The 20,154-nt window shown below is 40.2% G+C and overlaps 2 protein-coding genes and 1 long non-coding RNA gene across 4 annotated transcripts in view; 1 reads left to right on the top strand and 2 right to left on the bottom strand.

Annotated features, from left to right (window-relative positions):
- Nucleotides 1-143: 143 nt before the first annotated feature.
- On the bottom strand, nucleotides 144-7,583 carry LOC119901783 (telomerase protein component 1-like). Of its 2 annotated transcripts, none has more exons than XM_038717444.1 (13): nucleotides 7,336-7,583; nucleotides 6,835-6,903; nucleotides 6,385-6,520; nucleotides 5,625-5,876; nucleotides 5,310-5,461; nucleotides 4,863-4,970; nucleotides 4,624-4,728; nucleotides 4,261-4,390; nucleotides 4,056-4,141; nucleotides 3,625-3,756; nucleotides 2,603-2,733; nucleotides 2,399-2,520; nucleotides 144-280 (listed from the first exon to the last, which is right to left on the bottom strand). In XM_038717444.1, exons 1-12 carry the CDS (start codon nucleotides 7,489-7,491, stop codon nucleotides 2,454-2,456), a joined length of 1,524 nt encoding a protein of 507 aa, XP_038573372.1. In that variant the 5' UTR covers nucleotides 7,492-7,583; the 3' UTR covers nucleotides 144-280; nucleotides 2,399-2,453. The 2 variants fall into 2 exon arrangements, with proteins under 2 accessions (XP_038573372.1, XP_038573373.1); XM_038717445.1 differs by having other exon boundaries at nucleotides 6,847-6,903; nucleotides 7,336-7,582.
- A 497-nt stretch (nucleotides 7,584-8,080) lies between these two features.
- On the bottom strand, nucleotides 8,081-8,629 carry LOC119901787. Its single transcript, XR_005444250.1, has 3 exons — nucleotides 8,493-8,629; nucleotides 8,289-8,410; nucleotides 8,081-8,209 (listed from the first exon to the last, which is right to left on the bottom strand). It is a non-coding gene; the product is annotated as an uncharacterized LOC119901787 (long non-coding RNA).
- A 348-nt stretch (nucleotides 8,630-8,977) lies between these two features.
- Nucleotides 8,978-20,154, top strand: part of LOC119902962 (telomerase protein component 1-like) — a 22,423-nt gene continuing 11,246 nt past the window's right edge. The window contains 23 exon segments of the mRNA XM_038719363.1: nucleotides 8,978-9,155; nucleotides 9,744-10,258; nucleotides 10,379-10,582; nucleotides 10,729-10,878; nucleotides 11,530-11,694; nucleotides 11,788-11,925; nucleotides 12,256-12,327; nucleotides 12,578-12,699; nucleotides 13,336-13,493; nucleotides 13,961-14,070; nucleotides 14,297-14,375; nucleotides 14,691-14,889; nucleotides 15,045-15,334; nucleotides 15,486-15,637; nucleotides 15,895-15,966; nucleotides 16,472-16,593; nucleotides 16,832-16,897; nucleotides 17,390-17,533; nucleotides 17,676-17,967; nucleotides 18,289-18,410; nucleotides 18,651-18,764; nucleotides 18,985-19,102; nucleotides 19,745-19,885. Coding sequence (XP_038575291.1) covers nucleotides 9,746-10,258; nucleotides 10,379-10,582; nucleotides 10,729-10,878; nucleotides 11,530-11,694; nucleotides 11,788-11,925; nucleotides 12,256-12,327; nucleotides 12,578-12,699; nucleotides 13,336-13,493; nucleotides 13,961-14,070; nucleotides 14,297-14,375; nucleotides 14,691-14,889; nucleotides 15,045-15,334; nucleotides 15,486-15,637; nucleotides 15,895-15,966; nucleotides 16,472-16,593; nucleotides 16,832-16,897; nucleotides 17,390-17,533; nucleotides 17,676-17,967; nucleotides 18,289-18,410; nucleotides 18,651-18,764; nucleotides 18,985-19,102; nucleotides 19,745-19,885 — 3,543 coding nt within the window. The 5' untranslated portion in view covers nucleotides 8,978-9,155; nucleotides 9,744-9,745.

The following is a 20,154-nucleotide window of genomic DNA, read 5'->3' as shown; positions in this document are numbered from 1 at the left end:
TGGGCTCATCCACTGGCCCACTCCTCTTCGGACTTCCCTCACGGCGTCCTCCCTGTTTCCCCGCCTCTCCTCGCTTCCTCGGCCCCTGTGTTCCCCGGCTCCCTGGTCCCCTGACTCCTTGGTTCCCTGTGCCTGTACTTCCCCAACGTCCTCCTCTCCCTCTCCTCCAGTCCCGTTAACGTTAAATATTGTCCCAGCGTTTGATACACCGAGAAGAACTGAGCAGTAGTAGAGGCGGACCACTGGCTCCTCCACCATGTACGTGGCTACTTTCACCAGGCTGGGAGAAACAGAAACACATGACAGAGCAGCACTGGTTAGTCTGTAAAATCTAACTCCAAGTCGCTCACAAATTGACCTCCATTTTATCGCACATGCTCTGAAACCCAACACAACTTACAGAGGTGTTTCAAAACATCAACAACTCCCCTTACAATATCAGGGAGTGTACCTGAGAGTTTGCATGACTATCAGACTACTGTGGTGTAAAATAATGTAATACATTTACTCAAGTACTGTACTTATACAAATACCTTAGAATTGTACTTAAGTGTTTTAATTTTATGCTACTATATGCCCCTATATTTCAGAGGTAAATATTGTACATTTTCAAATAAGCCACATGACCATATAACAAAAATAACAAAACAAAAAATTGTAACCTTGACAGAGCCCATTTTTTGTGTAATGAATACTTTTATTTTTATAATTTAGCTTCATTTTGCTGATAATACATACTTTTACTTAAGCAAGGTTTGGAATACAGGACATTTACTTGTACTAGAGTATTTCAAAATGTTGGTATGGCTACTTTTAAGATCTGAACAATTGTCTAACTGAAATGTCCTGTTTCCTATTTGCAGTAATAAGAATAGTAGATTAGATTAAAAGGCCTTGTGTGACTTTCAGCTCTTTGCCCTTTAGTTCTTCTATATAAACTTATTTATAACTCTCATTACTTAAAGTCTCCTTCTTCCCAAAAATGTGTTTAGCTTATTGTTTGTCACTTGGCTGTTTGAGCTTTTACTGTGCAGTATTATGTTTGTGCAGAATTTAACAAGGGAAGTCCATTTTCAAATTCATCTGCTGAGCTGACCTGAAATCGATGTTTAACAAGTGTGATGTGGAAACCTGAAAGCCCCAGCACACACTGACAATGGACTTTTCACATTGCACATTTATAAATTCTGGATTTTTCAATGAGGATGCAAATGTTTAATCAGTCAATCTAGTTAATTGTATTATTATTCTAAGCAGTGTTTTGTCTGGAGGGGATCGTCAAAACTATGAAGTTTAACCAAGAATTAGCAGATTTCATATTGTCTTGATAAAACCCCCACTGCAAATCAGGTTTATTGTCAAAATGTACAGACTTTCAGCTGTTTGCAAGGGACAGATCAAACAAGATCAATGAAATAGCTCAACACAACTAATGCACAACAAAAGTTTTTCCCCCAAATTTAACTTAAAATGCAGCTTATAATGATGTCTCAAAATTATTCAACGCTCTGAATAGAATCCCTCACAAGAGCACAAATATGCAAAACAGGTGTTTGCTCAAGCACACCTGATTAGCTGCACCAGGCGAGCTTGAGCTGGAACACATGAAATACCTGAACTGACTAGGGGTTTGTTGAGTGTCACGTTTGACTGCATGTTAGAAATATGGCCACGTCAAAAGAATGGTCCAAAAAGTTAAGAGAAGAGATCATCGTCCTTCATAAACAAGAAACAGGATACAAAAATATAGTGAAGGCCCTCAATGTTCCTAGAGACATTTGTATAGTTTGCAAGTTTAAAGTTAAAGGAACTGATTTGCAGTGGGGGTTGAACTGTATATAGGCATGACAAGTAGCAGGGAACTGGTACAACGTCAAAAAAAAGGAAGTTACAGTGTGCCTTGCAATATTATCCTTCAATTTTATCGCTTTTCTGATTTTATACCACTATTCAAAGCGGCAAAGCTGCTATAGGATTATAAGAAATGTTTAGAAGCTGCTTCAGAAGCCAGTTCGTATTTCCCAGAAAGCCGAAAGGTTCAAATATGTGACTGCTCCAAGTGAGTCTTTTGGTGGCTGCAGTAGAGTCGTGTCTGACGGCATCCTGCTAATGTGGCTTTCAATCCAAATCAGTACTAATCTCTATCAAGACGGATTAAAATGTAAATGTAGGTAATGGGATGCTTTGATTTTGCACATTAATCAGATGTGTAGTTCTCACAGCTTTCAAATAACTGCAAATTTAAGGTATTATCAATTCAATAAAAGTGTATTTATTGTTTTATTCTGTTGCTTTCATTCCCTTCTTTATTGTAAATGGGAAGGGAATGAAGGTTTCAAAAAACAAGATATCAAAATGGAGGATAGTCCTCTATGGTAGCTTAGTTGCTGTTGTTTACCTTGCAGTGCTATGTTGTTGATTCCACACCGGCTTCCACACATCAACGTTATGTTTCATGTAGCTGACAGCAAACTGGCTGTCAGGCATGGAACAGGCCGCTGTGATGATGCTGTCTGAAACCTGACACACACAGACACATCATGTGATTACACAAAACATTACATATGTCCAGTTTATATCCTTTTTTGGTGTATGTCTTCACCTGCTTGTGGCCAACCACAGTGTTGTGCTGCCATAATTCCAGAAAACCAGATTCATAACCAGCCAGAACCAAATCATCCGTCTGGGAGTAGCACAGAGCTGTGACTTGGCCTCTGAGGCAGGAAGGATCCTCTGGAAAGACAGAGCACAGAGGTAAAATGGAACAATTTTCAAAAGATAGATCACATATCATGTATCAACCCAGTACCGTCTCCTTCACTGAGCAGCATCAGGTGACTACTGTGACTAGCAATATATAGAGAAGAGAGTAGTTTAACTCTTGATGTGATTGACCTGGGACATTGTGACTATTAGTGGATGAGTGTGCGTTTTGAAGACATAATTAAACTTTCACAGGTTGCTTTGAATGTAAAAAAGGCAATTGCCACACGGTGCACAGTGAAGGTGAAGGCAGGTTTCTCTCGGTTAGTGTGATACAACTATTTTTTACCTGAAATTAATCTTTACACAATGCGAAGGCAGAATATTTGCAATGAGTGCATGAACTCAATCTACTGTATACAGTAAATAACATTTTTAGTTTAACCAAGGTTTGATTTACTGAGCTGAGTTGATAAAAGTGCTGATTCACTCAACTGACTCACTGTGCGCCGAAACAATGAGCATGAGCAGCAGCAAGAGATTTACATACTTTGTTTCAGTGTAGTCCAGCCTTATTAGTGAAGACTGTTGGAGCTGAGTGCAGCCTGTAAGAATACCTGAAGACACTACTCGGGGCTTAAACAAATAAAAATGCTACCACTATCCTTATTAGGGTTATTAAATTTTATCTTTAATTTCATTTACAGTAAAATTCTCCTACAATACTACAAAAAATGCCATTAAACATCATTCAAAGACAAAACGGTAAAGCACAGAGGAAAGATGCATATACAACACAATCAGCTGTCAGAATGTATAAAAAGGTATCTACTAATACTACATTGTACTAACTACAAAATCTTTAAGTGGTTTTTAAATGGTATTACTGTATATAAAAGGCAGTATTATATAACATATTACCTGTTGTCCATGTCCAGCATCGCAGTGAGCAGTCTTCAGAAACAGAGAGGAATTCTGGGAGTCCTTCTTTGCGACTCCCAGAATTCCACATATCGCACCGTTGTGACCGTGTAAGGTGCTGAAGTGCTCCACCTGTGCGTAAATATACGCAATGTGAGAGGGGAGGCAAAAGCAGAAAAATAAGTGACAATGTCCACGCTTATTTCTGTCAAGAACCTTACGGAAGTAATTTAGCTCTGTCTCAAAATAGAACTAAAGATGAGACTAAATCAAAGAAAATGTGTGAATAAAATTAATTGATTTATTTTTAACCTCGTAAAACCCAATTTTGTCCACTTGTAGTTTCTTCAAAGTAAGTAAGTACAATTTCTTTTAATACGACAGAAATATTAAAGTATATTGGAGACAACTCTTTATTTCGACCGACAGACCTGTAGCGGTTTCCACAGCTGCACTGTGCCATCATCAGACGCAGTGAAAACAGTCATGTCTTCGGCGTTGACTTCTTTGTTCTCATCTTAAATACAAAAACACAAAAGACTATGAATATTAAAAAAGGACTCATTATACTGTTTAATATGAAATAAAGAGGGAGAGATAAATACAGAGAGTGAATGTGTGTGTGCACTTGTTTACTTGTATTTGGTAGGAGAGAGCAGTGGTGTATACGCTGCTTGTGTGCAGCAATGTGGCAGATTTCTGTGCTTGCTTCCCAGGTCCAAACGTGTAGCGCTCCCTCTGCACAGCCAGCCACCACATACTGCCCCTGCACACAGAAACACAGAGTCAACAACACAGAAATCCCCTAATAAACGTTGAGGGTTTACTATATGTCTCAGGAGAGAAAACAAAGACAGCTCTGACCTGCAGTTAAATCTCTACGCTACACACAATCTGCGAAGCTCTTTAAATCCATCAGTACAACAAGGAAATGAAGCTTTTTCAGGCCAGAATGTAACAATACAAATTGTATTTTCTCTGACAGATAAATTTACTCACCACACAGCAAACAGATGTAAGAGGACTCCTCCAGGAGATTTCTCTGAGACGTTGGCCCGCCTGCAGATCCCATAAACAAAGCCTCCCGTCGTTTGAAGAGCTAATCTGGAACAAATTACGGAAACACAATAGTGATGTATATAACAGTATAGTAATAGGACTTTCTCAGGTAAGAGCTGTTGTTCAGTTCAGTTACATTTCTTTACGACACCCGTGAAAATTATGTTATGAAGATTTACCACACAGTCTGGAGTCCAAACACAGCTGGTGATCCAGTCTCTGTGAGAGTGAGGGAGAGACTTGGAGAGAACAGCAGGAGACACACTCACATCCCACACCATCAGGGCCTGAAACAAAGACACCAGTCAGTACTGCGCTACACTGACCAATCCTACACTATTTATATCACCGAGGGTAGGCTAAATAACAGAAACACCTTTCTGTGTAACACCCTAGATGAAGGGAGGATTAATTACAGGACTGTTATTTTAGACTGCATTAGCTTCAGCTAGGGGTACTTAATAAATCATGATTATATAGATTTGAGGGAAAATGAACACAGTCCAACCCTACAACCAAAAAACAACCAAACACCTGCACAAAGGTCAATGTGCAGCAAAAGTCAGTGTTTCTATCAAAAACAAAATTCTGATACTGCCACAACACTAGAGTACAAACACATGTACCTGATCTTTTCCACCGGACAACAGCTGTTCACCATCAGGACTGAAAGCCAGACAGGTGGCTCCTCCACTGTGGCCCCTCAGATATGCATGAGGCTTAATGTGGGGGTCGAGGGCCAGTTCGCTCAGCAACCACAGAACAATGGTGAAGTCATCTAATTTATAGAAGGGAAAATAATAAAAATAGTTATTAGCAGAAAGTTATTAGGAGACCGGCTGTGAAATGTTGCCTGGGAAAACAACATCTATTTCTCTGGAGTGTAAGTGCATTTCTGTAATTTCAGGTCTTGTTTTTACTTTACCATCAGCAACACATACCTGATGCTGTAGCCAGGTATGTGGAGTTTTGTGCCAATGCCAGGATGGCGCCTGTTTGCACACCAAACGTTCCCAACATTTTCAGGCCTCCCAGCATTCCCTCCTCTCCTCCTTCCCTCTTCCAGACCCTCAGACGTTTGTCACTTCCTCCAGACACCAGCAGCTCAGGTTCGCTCTGCTCTGCATTCAGGACGACCCACAGCAGGCACAGTATGGACACATCAAGGTTCTGGGAGGCCCAGATCTTATTACCTACGATTAAAATAAAAACTGTTATGGTCATATTCATTTTGTGCCATATTTATACAGTATGTTTTATGTGTTTGTTTTTCATTATTATATCCATCAATGTTTTATGGCTTTCTAACTCCTGTATCAGATTTATATCCTTGACATATTGCCTGCTAACTAGTTTTGTTTTTAGGTCCGTTACTCGGTTGGCTTTTTATTCATTAATTAATGTTTTTGTGGGGTTTTTTATTGTAAAAACCAAACAGCCTATAATTTCCTAAGTAAAGTTTCTTCATAACACACAGAGCAGAGCAAATGTCTTGAAATGTCTTGACTTCATGATAAAAGACCCAAGCCAGACAGAAAATACAGACACAATAAAAAGAAGTGTAAGAAATATATGTTATAAAATTAGAAAAAAAGGAAGAAACCCAACTCAAAGTTGTCCAATCAAATACTGGTCCTAGTGAAATGTTTAAGAATTTTGTAAAGATGATTTTTATTTTACATTCCTGGCACATAAACAAACCTGAGTCAATAGTGAAGAGTTTGACGCCATCACCATGGTATCCCACAGCAGTATAGTCTCCATTAACAGCCACACACAGAGCAGCAGGTCCAGAGGTTGGAGACCTCCGTTTCTTCTGAGGAGGCTCCAGTTCGCACTAAAAGACCAAATAACAGGATCCATTTAGAAAGAAGATTTCTTTTAAAAAACATACAACTTATACTTACTTATCTCCCACATTGGATGTTAGGAAGAGATAACTTAATACCCAGTATGAACAGTAGGGTGATTATAGCAAGCAAAAACGGTTTCAACGAACATACGGACACCTGAAACAGTGGACATTATTCTTTCACCAAATGCCAGATGTCGTTAATCAATCCTGCCTCAACACTTCATTTACACGCAGACTATGGCAACTGCAAGCAACATGAAGTTAACACTTACACACAAGATAAATAAGGAGCTTACTCTGTCACTTACTTCTTCACGTTTAAAAGTAGTGACTGAACGTCCAAGTCCTCCTGACCAGAGGCGGAGCTGTTTGACAGAAGGACAGGACACAGAGAAAAAGGAGGCTATTCATTTAAAAGAATTTACAGTGTGCTCACAAACAGATGCTGAAACAGATGCTGATGGTCTGCATTGAATTTCAGGTGGGTGCTGTGCATCGAATAAGCACTCTGATGCAATGTGTTCTTTTAAAAAGCACTTGAGTGTTAAAGCAAATTAATCTCCTAATGTCTCATACATTTATGTGAATTTTATTTACAACTAATGAACTGACAAAACAGTATTTTATGACAAAACAACAAATCATAATTTATTTGTAGTTTTTGGTTAAATAGTAATTAAGCCGGTAAATAGTGTAATAATTATATTATTATAATCCAGCTACTCTGGTTAAATTCAAGAGAGTTAAGTTTAATTTATCTGATCCAGGTTCACTATGTACTGGCAGCGATGGCTCACCATGTGATCTGAGCCAGCGCTCAGCAGCATGCGTCCTTCATCCAGGAAGGTGAGAGACTCCGTGGCTCCGAAGTGAGCCTGGAAACATCCCACACAGGTGGAGGTGGAAACTGACCACACCCTCACCTCTCCAGACAAAGAGCCAGAGCAAAGCATGGGGGAGGAGGGAGAGAAGCAGAGACTGCGCACTGAGTGCTGGTGACCGGACAGGGACTGAGATCAGCCTCCTAAGAGCTAAAAGCTGCTCTCTGAATGATCTTTATTTTAAACTACTGGACTACTGGACAACACGTGCTCAAAATATCCACAGTGTATCTATGAATAATGTACATTTCTTTGTTTTTCTTGGATTTGAGGTGGGTCAGATGGGGGTTCTGACTGTTTAAAAGAAACTGAAATGTTTGTGATCTTTAATTGTGCATTTTCTGTGTCTTCAAATGAAAGTGACCCCATGCTGGCTGTTCAACCTGTTGATCTTTATATCATCAACAGCCTATGTAGTGATGTCTCATTTAGAGAAATGGAAATTCAGATTTGGTAATCCTGAAAAGTTTGTATCTGGATCAGGGTGATCCGATCCAATCCAATGTTGCTTTGAAAAACCAGCACAAAAATAATACGGGTTACGTGATCTTGTATAGCAAAACATAGGATTTCCAAATCCGGATCATTCTGATCCAGATTAAACTTTTTGAACAACTGGGCCCTGAAGACAGATGTAATGACGAGGTGGGTGGGGGGGGTTGTTCACACCTGTCCGGTCTGTGTGTTGATAAAATGCAGCATTCCCTGTCCAGTGCCAACCACCATCAGCTCTCCGTCCAAGCTCACAACCAAACAGGTGGGTTCAGAGGAGAAGGCTGACACCTGCTTGCTGCAATGAAACACGCAAGACCATCAACACATACCTATATATCTATATTAAATGAAACAACTTAAAACAACCTCCTTACCTAGTCTCCCGAAGAAAGCGATGGTCATTGTTTAGCCACTCAACTACCTGGACCCCTCCTTTCCCCCCCAGGCTTTGTGCCCAGGTGTGAGCAGAGGTCTCAGGAGGTTCGTTGAGGGCCTGCTGAATGAAAAAGAGCAGGCACTTCTTAGCTGCATCTTTAAATGCAGAGAAAACTACTAAAATTCAAAGGATATTCTCATACTTCGCCTTCAGGAGCTGGTCCTTCTTCATTCGGTATTGTCGGTAGAAAAACGGCACTCAAGTGTCACCCTCATCCTGCTCCTTCAATACGTCCCCCAGTCCAGACAATTGAAGCGCTTGCTCTTGGGAACCTTCTTCAGGATCTCTATTTTATTTTGCACTCTTTTTTTTTTTTTTACCGTAATACCACATATATGCACTGCCACCATCATATGATCGAATATGAAAGCTGGATCAGGCAATTTATTTCACAAGCATTTGTTTAAATTGGCAGCGTTTATTAAAGTCCCGCAACAGCCACAGATGGTTTTCTTTTTGTCGCAGAGATTTATTACTTGCTGTTGGCGTGTAAAGAGAATTTCAACAAATGCATGTGAAATAAATTGCCTGTTCCAGCTTTCACATTTGATCATTTGATGGTGGCAGTGCATATATGTGGTATTACGGTAAAAAAAAAAAAGAGTGCAAAATAACACTGACCAGTCAGCGCTCTCTAGCCAAGAAGCTGCTTCTCGCATGAGGAAATCAACATCTACACTGTCCCTAGGCGTCCGAAATACACACTAACACTGAACTATAGCAAACGTTAACATCAGATACACCAGAGGACACGTTTGTTCAGAGTCAGTGCTCGGCCCGTGGAGGGTAAACTCTGGTGTTTGTGGTGAGTTTTTAGCTTCTGATCTGGGTGTTTATAGCTAACCACCACACCTACACAAACGCATTAGTCATTGCGAGAAAGTAACAAGGCTACTAGTAAATATATTGCCTGGTGTTGGATGTTGAAGTCTTCGTTTGTGGTAATTAAATCCACTGGCTGTGGATGTTAAACATTTGTTTGAATACATGTAAGATAACGCTGCTAATTTGAAGACATGGCTTGTAGTACATAACGTTAGGCTCTTAAAACTTGAAACTCCTTTGTATTTATTAAAACATTTTCTGTCTGTGTTTCTGGTGAGCAGCAAGCTATGTGGAGGGATTCATTCATTGTATTTTACTAATGTTTTGCATGTTATCTATGCTTCTGGTTTATATGAAACTGTGAAAAGTCAGTTGGGGCTGTATGCTGACTGTTTCTAGACTTTGTTCTCCTTTTATGAAGGCTTTCAATAAACACACCCTTAAAGATCATAGTACAACGCTTGTTCAAACAGTTGAAGAATGCTGCTGAATTACTATGTAGTTTGTGAGAGCAGGAACTCAACGTTTTGACAGCCTTTGACCCTCTGATTGATGTGTTTCTTTACAGAGATGAGGGCACTGACTTTGCATCAGGCAAATGTGGCCCAAGGAGAGCCGCACCATGCTAGATGTGGAAGGAGTTTGTCTTCCAACTATGCTCCTCTGGAGAATAAGCTCTTAGCTCAGACCTCCACACTGATGCCCCAGCCTTGCCCTCCAATCTTAAACTCTGCAGCTTGCCCCTCTCTCCAGCCCTCCAGCCTGTCTTCCACCTCCTCGTCCTTTCTCTCTACCTCTTCCTTCTCACCTGCCCTCACCTCTCCTCTCCTCAGCACCGAGAACAAGCTCCTAAATGGCCATTCACCTCATCTCTCTTTTTCCCTGACTTCCTCTACATCTGTACCCAACGACTCTCTGCTTTGCACATCCCTGGCCAGCAGTGCTCTGCTCAGTCATTTTGCTCATCCCCCTTCAGTCCTCCAACATGCTCTGGGTGGTGAACAGAAGAGGGATGTTGGAGGAGACGAAGGCAGAGGGGAAACAATTGAAGTGATGCAGTCCTCTTTTGAAGAAACAAGTGTGGTAAATGAAATTTGTTTTACTTTTTTGACCAAATAAAATTACCTTTGTTGCTAAAACACTGTTGTTGATGCGTCCCTTTTGGGCAGTATTACTGTTTTAATGCTACTTCTCCTGCATCAGACACATTCTGAGGAAGATGACGTTTTGCCCGAAGAGGAGATGGAGGTGGAGGATGATGACGCTGGGACAGCCATGATATTACCTGTCCTGGAAACAGAATTGGGCAGCGAGGATTTCGAACAAGCTCTGGTCAACAGGCAGGAGGAATTTGCTGAGTTTGATAGAGGAAATGAAATTGTTGAAGAGGAGCTGAATGATAAAAAGGTAGGAGAAAATATGTATGTAGAAAAAATCTTTTCTGCGCCAGTGCTACCAAATAATTTTCCTGTGCACTTAATTTTATGTGTTGATTATAGTGATTCATCTGAGTTGTGAACACATACTTAATTATCTTTCTGTGTTTTCCTTAGTATCTCCTGCTGAACGAGGTGTGTTGCTCCCTGGTCAAGAAGTGCAAAGCACCAGGCCAGAAAGACTGGGACTCAGAGGACAGTGTTTGGACCAGGATCACAAATCTGGCGAAGGACATCTCTGTCTGTGACCCACAGTTTCTTCTCAAGGTGCGTATGCATGGTGGCTGTCTGTAGGGCTATGTATCTGAAGGCATTTTTATTTGTAAACTGGATTGTAGCTCTACAACTGCTATTTTAACTAAAGTGATGATGTTTCAACTCTACTGGGACTTCATTAGGTTGTTATGATCAAGCAAAACAACCCAGAAAAAAATGTATTGTATCAGTTCACATTTAGTCATTTAGCTGACGCTTTTATTCAAAGCGACTTACAATTGCAATATATGTCAGAGGTCGCACGCCTCTGGAGCAACGAGGGGTTAAGTGTCTTGCTCAGGGACAAATTGGTGGGTGTGTCACAGTGGGGAATTGAACCTGAGTCTCTTACACCAAAGGCATGTGTCTTATCCACTGCACCACCACCAGTTATGATGGAAATCTCTAGAATCAGTAGAAAATAGAAATATTTTAATCCGTTTTATTAAAATATTTCTTGAACATAGCTTGTGCTGCATTAGCTTCTTTTTTGCCAAACAAACAGGACAGTGGAATTTATTTTCAGATCAGTTACTGAAACATGACTGTCTTTGTTGCACAGTGAAAACAATCAAAGAGGACTGTACACATTATGACAGTAAAGGCTTCTAATCGTTTTCATCAGTCATGTGTGGTGTACTTGTTCTTTCTTTTGACACTCAGGTGGCAGTTTACACTCGCCAGGAGTTGAACATCCGCATCACAGCAAACTTCTTATTGGCTCTGGCTGCCAGTCAGCCCTCCACCAAGCCACATGTCCGCAGATACTTCTGTGCTGCTGTACAGCTGCCCTCAGACTGGCTGGAAGTAGTCCGAATCTATAGTACAGTAAGTCATAGCGAGCGCCCGCTGTGTGGTTGACTCTGGATGAATCCGTGCTGTTAGTTCTGACCAGCCTAAACAATGTTTGTCTGTTTCCAGTGTTTCAGCCACTCCCTGCCAATGTGCCTGAAGAAGGCAATGGCTGACAAGTTCAAGCAGTTCAGCGAGTATCAGCTGGCCAAATACAACACACGCAAACAGCGCTGCAAACACAACCGCAACAGGCGCAATGCCAAGGTAGTGAAGAATTTAGTTTAACGTTTTTCATGGAGTTCAATGTTAAAACTAAGGTTAAACCAAACAATATCAATATTACATCCCTGTTATTAATAGTTAACAGTGTCAGTATCAGTGTCTCTTTCGTTTATTGTTTTCACTGTAGTTTTACATGTAAAGTTTGACACCCACACTGTTTAACACCTCCACTAAAAATATATCAAAGTTTGTGCGGTTTCTATTTTGTACAATTGAGTCATCGCTCTAAATTAACATTCTGTGCATAAGTGGCTCAGATATCCTCTCTTGATCACCATGGTTTGTTCTATGTACGCTGTCATTGATTTCCAGAAACCAACTGATCAGCAGCTGACCCTGTGGGCGAACTTTCTCAGAACAGATGCATCTATTCTGAAGAAGTTTGTAAGTCCATATACAGTACCTATTTTTGTTGTGGTGTCACTAAATAGTTTTTTTTAATAAATGTTTTTACATTTTGAGTTATTTGTAAGTGTTTTCTCAAGTAATTTAGCTAGGCTTAGGTACTTAAGTCACTGCAGATTGTTACATGAAAAAGGTTTTGGCAACATTTATTCTGAACATCAAGACCCACCTTCTTGGAGTTTTAGAAGAAACCTCTTCACATGGGTAACACTGGTTTATGTGTGCACAGTTGCAGGTAGAGGGCAGGGAAGTGGTGGATAAAAAGCAGAGTGAGTTCAGTATAAAGAAGATGATCAAGAGGCTTCACATTAAAGAACCTGCTGAACATGTTATGGCCATTCTGGGAAAAAAGTAAGCCACACATACACACACAGACATTCACACACTGCATACTACAAGCAAAGTAAAAGGTAGATTTTACAACACAGAGGTGAAGGTGTAGTTCCCTTTATGCTACTCACAAAAAGCTAACGCTATAAACAAATGTGATATACACACGGTTTTACTATCACTGAATCAGCTGGTTGAATTTAGTTGGTGTTAAGTATTTATCACACAGAGCAAGCCATACACATAACATTGAACCGCTATCTGTCTCTCTACTTCAGTTTACTCAAGAACTTCACATATTCCTCCAGTGGTGGACATTCTGTAACAGTTTACTTTAACCCCCACCTCCTCATGAAAATGTGCAGAATGGTCCAGTTAACCTGTACAAGAACTATGGACTCTTTATTACAGGCCCTTTTTTCACACACTTAAAGCTCCTTATTTAGAAGAAACTGAGCATTTACTATCCTTCAGCACTTGAATAATTTACTGTTTAGACAATATGAACACAGCAGAGTGGTCAGAGGAGGGGAGAATAAGGAGAAAGGGGTCTGTTTAGTTTCAGTCTCAGGCCTGGTGTGTTTTCTCTGTTGTCCCAGTGGCTAGTCACTGGGCTTGTCCTGCTTCCATTTAAAGTTGTGGTTGTGTTGGTCCCAGGTATCCTGCTGACCTGAAGGCGTTTACCCGCAGTGGAATAAAGGGCGTGTGGGACAGGGAGAGAGCCGGGCAGCGAATGACGCTCAAAGAGCCAGAGACCTGGGAACGGCTGCTCAGCCGGGAGGGCAACAAAGCCGCCACCTGGGAGAAGCTCATTGGTCTGCTGAGCACATACATTATTCCAAAATACCCAAAGTGTTCAACTGTTTCTTTTAATTCATCCAAGGAAATTTGAACACTTTTTTTTCCTTTCCCTCATAAGTTTCGAGAAGTTGTCTGTGTCATTTGTTTGAAAGAATGAAAGCCCCACCTTGTTAGGGAGATTTACAACATGCACAGGCTTGCTGGCCAGAACACTGTAATTTCTGTATCATCAGTTCCAAGTACATGACGGTGGGAAAATGACTGTCCGTCTTTACTGTCGACAATCAACAAAGCAATGAATACAACATATTTTCCAGTGCATACACTGGTTGGGCAAATCCACAACACTCTTTACACAAGACACGAGTCCAAAGATGCATTTATACATTTGAAATTACACATGCTGTCACAATCTATTAACACATAAACACAAACATGCCTGTGATCATGCATGTTGATGAATAACCTCTCTCCTGTGCAGACAATAAGTCTCTTCCATTCATGGCCATGCTGAGGAACCTGAGGAACATGATTGTTAAGGGCATCAGTGAGGCTCATCACAAGAAGATCCTCAGCAGACTGACCAATAAGGTGAGCTCCAACAGAGTGAAACATGTACTTAAAATAAAAATTGGAAGCCTTTTAAAAAAAAAATGTAAATACATTTAGTAAAGGTAAAGGAGAGAGTTTCGTGACATGTTGTATTTTGAGACTTTTTTTTTTATAGAGGAGTCAGATTTGTGGTGGTAATGTTTCGTTTGTATGGCACAGTTTATGAAGTTCTTTCTGTAACCACGTGTTGGTGATGTGTTTACAGAAAGCAGTCATTCAGAGCCGACAGTTTCCCTTCAGATTCCTCGTGGCCTACAAAGTCATCATGGACCTTTACAGTCTGGGTGAGAAACGTCAAACTCTTGTCTGAAACTCTGATTAAAGAAACTCCCTTTCAGGTAGCTCAGTTTATCACATTCCACTTATTCTGCGTTTGGAAAAAGGCTGAAAGTCCAATCATGACATTTAAAAAAAAAAAAGAACAACAAATCTTGTGTGAAAATTAGGCCTGCAGCTAATGTTGATTGTCATTATTGGTCATTATCGGTTTTGGTCCTTTCATGAGAATTATTAACAATATGAAAAATGTAGAATAACGCCAGACTCATACTTTAAAATCAGCAATGTTTCATATATTTTTTTGCATCTCTGTCCTCTAGCCTCAGCCTCAGCGTCAGAGCAAGCACTCCCCCCTGTTAAAGAGATCCTGAAGGGAATCCTGAAGAAGGTTCCCAAGAGCAAGCGCTTCAATCGTCTGGACTGGGGGACGTATTCAAGGAGCAGGATGAGGGTGACACTTGGAGTGCCGTTTATCTACCGACAATACAGAATGAAGAAGGACCAGCTCCTGAAGGCCAAGTATGAGAATGTCCTTTGAATTTTAGTAGTTTTCTCTGCATTCAAAGATGCAGATAAGAAGTGCTTTTGACCGCCTGTTGCGGTTGTGTTATTTTAAAACGTGCATGGATGTACTCAGTTATATAATGCAACGATTTCTGTGTCTGTCCATCCAGTAAGATCCTGTACTCTGTTGCTCTGTTGGACCGTTACCGCAAAGCTCTGGAGACGGCGGTTCAGATCTCCTGTCGTTACAATGTGCCCCCGCTCCCCGGACGAACCCTTATCGTGCTGTCTGCTAACTTGAGGCGTTATCGGTCCTGGAATGAGAATACGGACTTCTGCCTCCCGCCAGATCTCAAGGAACAAAACAAGGAGGAGGAAGAGGAAGAAGAAGTGTGCACAAGGACAGGGGTGAAGAAGAAGAATGAGGAGGAGAATAAGCTCACTGCATCTGTAAGGGCCTGTTGTGTTCTGATTAGCAATAACAAAAAGGAAGAATGACATCTGAGCAATTTGACTTGAAAAGAAATCAGAAAACTCTATACCAATTAGTGTTATTTGAACTGTATTCTTTTTTTTCTCACTAATCTCTCCTCATTCTTACGTTCTCTCAGATTTGGAGGTGGCAGTTCTTCTCTCTCTGATGATTGGCAGCAGTGCCGAGGACAGTCAGCTCTGCTTAGCTGATTGGAGTCACTGCGAAGAAGTCAAGCTGAAGTCTGATGTTCTCTTGGATAATGTCAGGAGTGTGATGGAGCAAGTAGAGGTCTGGACTTTTTTCTGTGGCATCCTACTGTGTGTCATGTCATGAAAATGTTTTTTCATCCTCTTTTAACGTCTCATACCAGCATTAATTTTATGTAGAATGATTAAACATCTAATTTACTTCAAAAATAAGTTAAATATGGATGGACACTACTGAATTATATTTCTGCATTAGTAGACTAACATTTGAGCTGTGTTCAGAAGGATGTTACTATTCAGTCAATTTTGGCTTTATTAATAAATACTTTTCTTTTGCAGGCATGTATAAATAAGTCAGATGATGCTAAGGACTGCAATTACTTGTCCACATTGCTCACCAAGAAAAACAAGGTTAGTATATTTGTACATACATGGTTTATTTTGATATGTTTGACAGATTTTTCTCACATTTATGATTAAAACAGAGATCAGTGATCTTTAAGGGAAATTTATTAAGGGAAGAAATTTTAAATAAATAACTGATTATAAAGTCTTTACTTTTGTGTGATAAATGCTTAAAAGCACCTAATGGAACTGGCTTGCAGCTCAGTCATGCACATTTATCAGACAATCAATTTTACAAAAGAGACAGCTGAAGTTTCGAGGTTTACATTTGACAAGGCAGAAAGATGTTCCACCTGCATGCAAGTCTTTTATTTTTAGCTGTGGCCTTTCTGTCTTTGAGGTTTTACATTTTAACACTTGCATCTGCGATTTAATGATATTTGCTGAGCCAATACTGGAATTTAAGGTACAGGTTACTTCTGTTTTGATTAAGGATCAGAAAAGGGTGACAGCCGTTGCTTTAGATAACAGTACAAGATGCTTCCTTGTAATCCTTGACCTTGTTGCTCAGGTGGACAACATCATCACGGTAACTGACTCCTGGAACTATTATGATGTCGAGTACACCATCAACAACTACAAGAAGGAAATAAACCACAAAACCCTCTTTGTGAGAATCCTCTTGTCAGAGAGGTAATGTTCCAATGTGCTGCTGTAGCTGCTATTACTCCTATATCTCACAGACATTGGGAAGCTAAAGTTGCACTCACATCTATCACAGTGACTGATGGACTTTACACTTTTCTTTTCAGCACAGGCAGGTACTTTTTATGTTGTTTTTGTGAACTTGCCAAATGGACTGAGATTTAGCTTCCAGCTTGTTTTTGTTTCAAACTTTTCCTGAATGCATTTAATGTTTTACTGCTTGCAGAAACTCAGAGTACATCGCTGACAGGAACTGTGTGGAGCTGGCAGGCTTCAGTGAACAAATACTGAGGTAAAATGTCTGGTTATTCATTTTAATCCAAAAACAGATGATTTATATAGATGTAATAATTTTAAGCCCATTGGCACTTTAAAGCAAACTCTTGGGTTTCTGGTTATGATATATCGATAAAGGTGGGAATGTATTTATTAATTTATTTATTATTTTTCATGGTAAGCTAAGCTAACCTGCCGCTAGCTGTAGCTTCATATTTATCCTAGAGACATGAGAGTGGGAACAACACTGAACAAAATTATAAACGCTTATCAAACACTTATCAAGATGCTGATCAGAAAACATGGGTTTTGCACAGGGGTGCCTTAGGCTGGCCACAACAAAAGGCCACTTGAAAATGATGAATGGGGGCAAAAACAAAAGTGTTACGTAATAATTTTGTTCAGTATATCTTTAACTCTTTTCATTGAACTCTTGCCAAGAATAAATAAATTTAAGAATAAATGTATTTCCCACACCTTTGAACTATTTCTTTAACTATGTGACCAGGTTTGTGGCAGAAAGAGGATCATCCAGGCTGCTGGACCATGTGGAGCATTTAGACAGACTGCACAACATCCCACCACCAGAGGGAGCTAAAGGCACTCAGACAACAAACAGAGTTGTCCCAATACCAGCCAGCCCCAAGTTGAGGTCATTTTATTTTCATGGGGATAAAAGCAATTCTGAGCAGTTTTCTGACTTGATGCTTAACATTAAAGGCCCGCTTTCCAAGACATTTTTCGCCCTGCCTTTGAGTCACTAGTTTAACACCATCTCCTTCCTCTGTCCTCAGGTGGCGAGGTGTACGTGTGTTTATCTCCTCCACCTTCAGAGACATGCACGCTGAGCGCGATATCTTGGTGCGGAATGTGTTTCCTGAGCTCCGGCGTCGTGCTGCGTCACACTGCCTCTACCTGCAGGAGGTGGAGCTGCGTTGGGGAGTGACGGAGGAGGAGTCGGGGCGAGCCACCGAGCTGTGCCTGTCAGAGGTCTGCCGCAGCCAGATGATGGTGGGAATCCTGGGGGAGAGGTACGGCCTGGTGCCTCCCAAACCTGTCCTCCCTGACCTGCCACAGTACAGCTGGGTAAGATTTCATGAAAAAGAATTAAAGAATTAGTAAGTAGATCTGTGTACACAAGGTGTTAATTGCTCTTTGATTATATAAAGAACTGATTCTTTATTCTGTGCAAGAACCTGCTTTATTTTTAGCAACTGGAAAGGTTTAAAATATATTAAAAGGGAGAAATGTCAGCAACAGTAACTATTACGTTATTGTTACAGATCAGACCTCTGTAGAAATATTTAGATTTTGTGATATAATGCACAGAAAAATCTAACTACATGTAAAAGTGAATGTGTCTATTTTTAAATGTGAATTTGAATTTTAAATGTTCTTTGTGTGCAGCTGGCGTCGGCCCCTGCAGGCCTGTCCATCACAGAGATGGAGATCCGTCAGTTTCAGGCTCTTTTCCCCGACACAGCACACCAGCGAATGTTCTGCTACTTCAGAGATCCAAACATCACCAAGTATGCAATCCATGCTCACATTCACACATGACAATTTGTCTAAACATTTCTCTTTTATGCTCTTTAAGTTTGAATGAACAAATCAATTAAATGGATTACTAACTCTTTCTGATCATTCTGACAAAATGGGCATAGGATGTAGATGGTATTTGTGGTTCCCTGAAGTTGGTTTCGATGCTGTAGTACTACTTTGCTGGTAAACCATTTTCTGTTTTAATTTAACTGCCCTCTGTTTCTCAGATCAGTTCCGGTGGCTTGGAGAGCTGACTTTGTTCCTGAATCAAAGGAGGCAGAGTCTAAAATGGCCTCTCTGAAGAGCAGGATCCGGGAAAGTGAAGTCAAGGTCACTGAAAAGTGAGTCATCTCGGTCATTTCTTTATACTGCTGCTGTGGCAATAAAACAATAATTCACTATAATTTTATAATACTTTAATTTGAAAAGTAGTTTTTTGGTAGACCTACTGGTTTTTCGGTATCAACTGATGAAGTATTCTTAAAAAAATAGCATATAGTTTTACCACTAAAATATAATTTTTAGTGTGTTAGTTGAGCCTACTGTGTTTTTCTGACATAGTTACCCATGTGAGTGGGGAGGCGTTGTGGAGGGGAGACCATATCTGAAAAACCTGGACCACTTTGGCAAGGCCGTGCTGGAAGACCTCTGGATGGCCGTAGTAAAGCAATTTGTTGAAGTTAGTTATTTTGATAATTTAGTCAATTTAATTTACAAACTGCTCATTAACTAAACATGGATATGGGAAACCAAGTGGTGGACGAAGTATTGAGAAAGTGACATCAAAAGCTGCTTTCAAAATGTCAAAAATTAAATACAGTACATTAGCATCAAAATCAATCAAAAGTAAAAGTACTTCCCGGTCAGTGTTGTATATTATAATTGGATCATTATTAAAGATGTAGAAATATGTAAACATATTTAAATTATCTAGTTAGTGGTGGTGGAGTTATTTTAACGTGTTCATATACTGTTGGGTTTAATGTATATTAATGCATCATTATTAACTACTCCAACAAGTCCATATGTTTTTTGTTTTTTTTAATGTAAAATCTTAATCTGAGTGGAGTAAAAAGTGCAATATTTTCCTCTAAAATGTTGTGAAGTATAAGTATAAAAGACCCTAATAGAATAGAAATACTTAAGTGCCTCAAAATTATAATTTACTTCTATACTTTACTTTCCACCATTGTGTAAAACCACTAAAATTACCCTAATTTACCGTGCAGTCTCTTTTTTTATTTTTTTCGTCAGCAATTGGCTAATATAGCCATAACATAAAATATATTGCAAACAACACCTCATTATTCCCCATGTGCAGGAGGACGACGAGGCGGAGGCTGTGTCCGAAGTGACTGAGCAGGAGGTGCACCAGGGGGCGTTGCAGAGGCAGTTCTTCGGCAGGGCAAAGCTGATGTCCGGGGCTGTCGAGATAGTGGAGCAGGTCCAGGCCAAAGGAGGATGATGGTGGTAGAGGGAGGACCTGGAGAGGGCAAAACTGTATTCATGGTAAATTTCTTAAAGGAATTTAGTTTTATTCTATTCTTCCACCTGGAATTGATTACAAGTTTGGACAAAATAAAAGAAACACCAGATGAAGGCTTGCTTTTCTTCAAAAGCTGCAAACATTGGAGAAACACTAACATGCTCGTATTATTAGTACGATTACGCCCAGGTTTTGTGTTTTTTATTCAACTCTCATTATCAGCTGTTAAATGTGATGATGTCTTT

This window comes from Micropterus salmoides, unplaced genomic scaffold (genome assembly GCF_014851395.1).
Source record: "Micropterus salmoides isolate LMB-PRFRI ecotype aquatic unplaced genomic scaffold, ASM1485139v1 Ms_hic_scaffold_14, whole genome shotgun sequence".
Taxonomy (NCBI): domain Eukaryota; kingdom Metazoa; phylum Chordata; class Actinopteri; order Centrarchiformes; family Centrarchidae; genus Micropterus; species Micropterus salmoides.
This window is presented reverse-complemented; position numbering and strand designations above follow the sequence as displayed.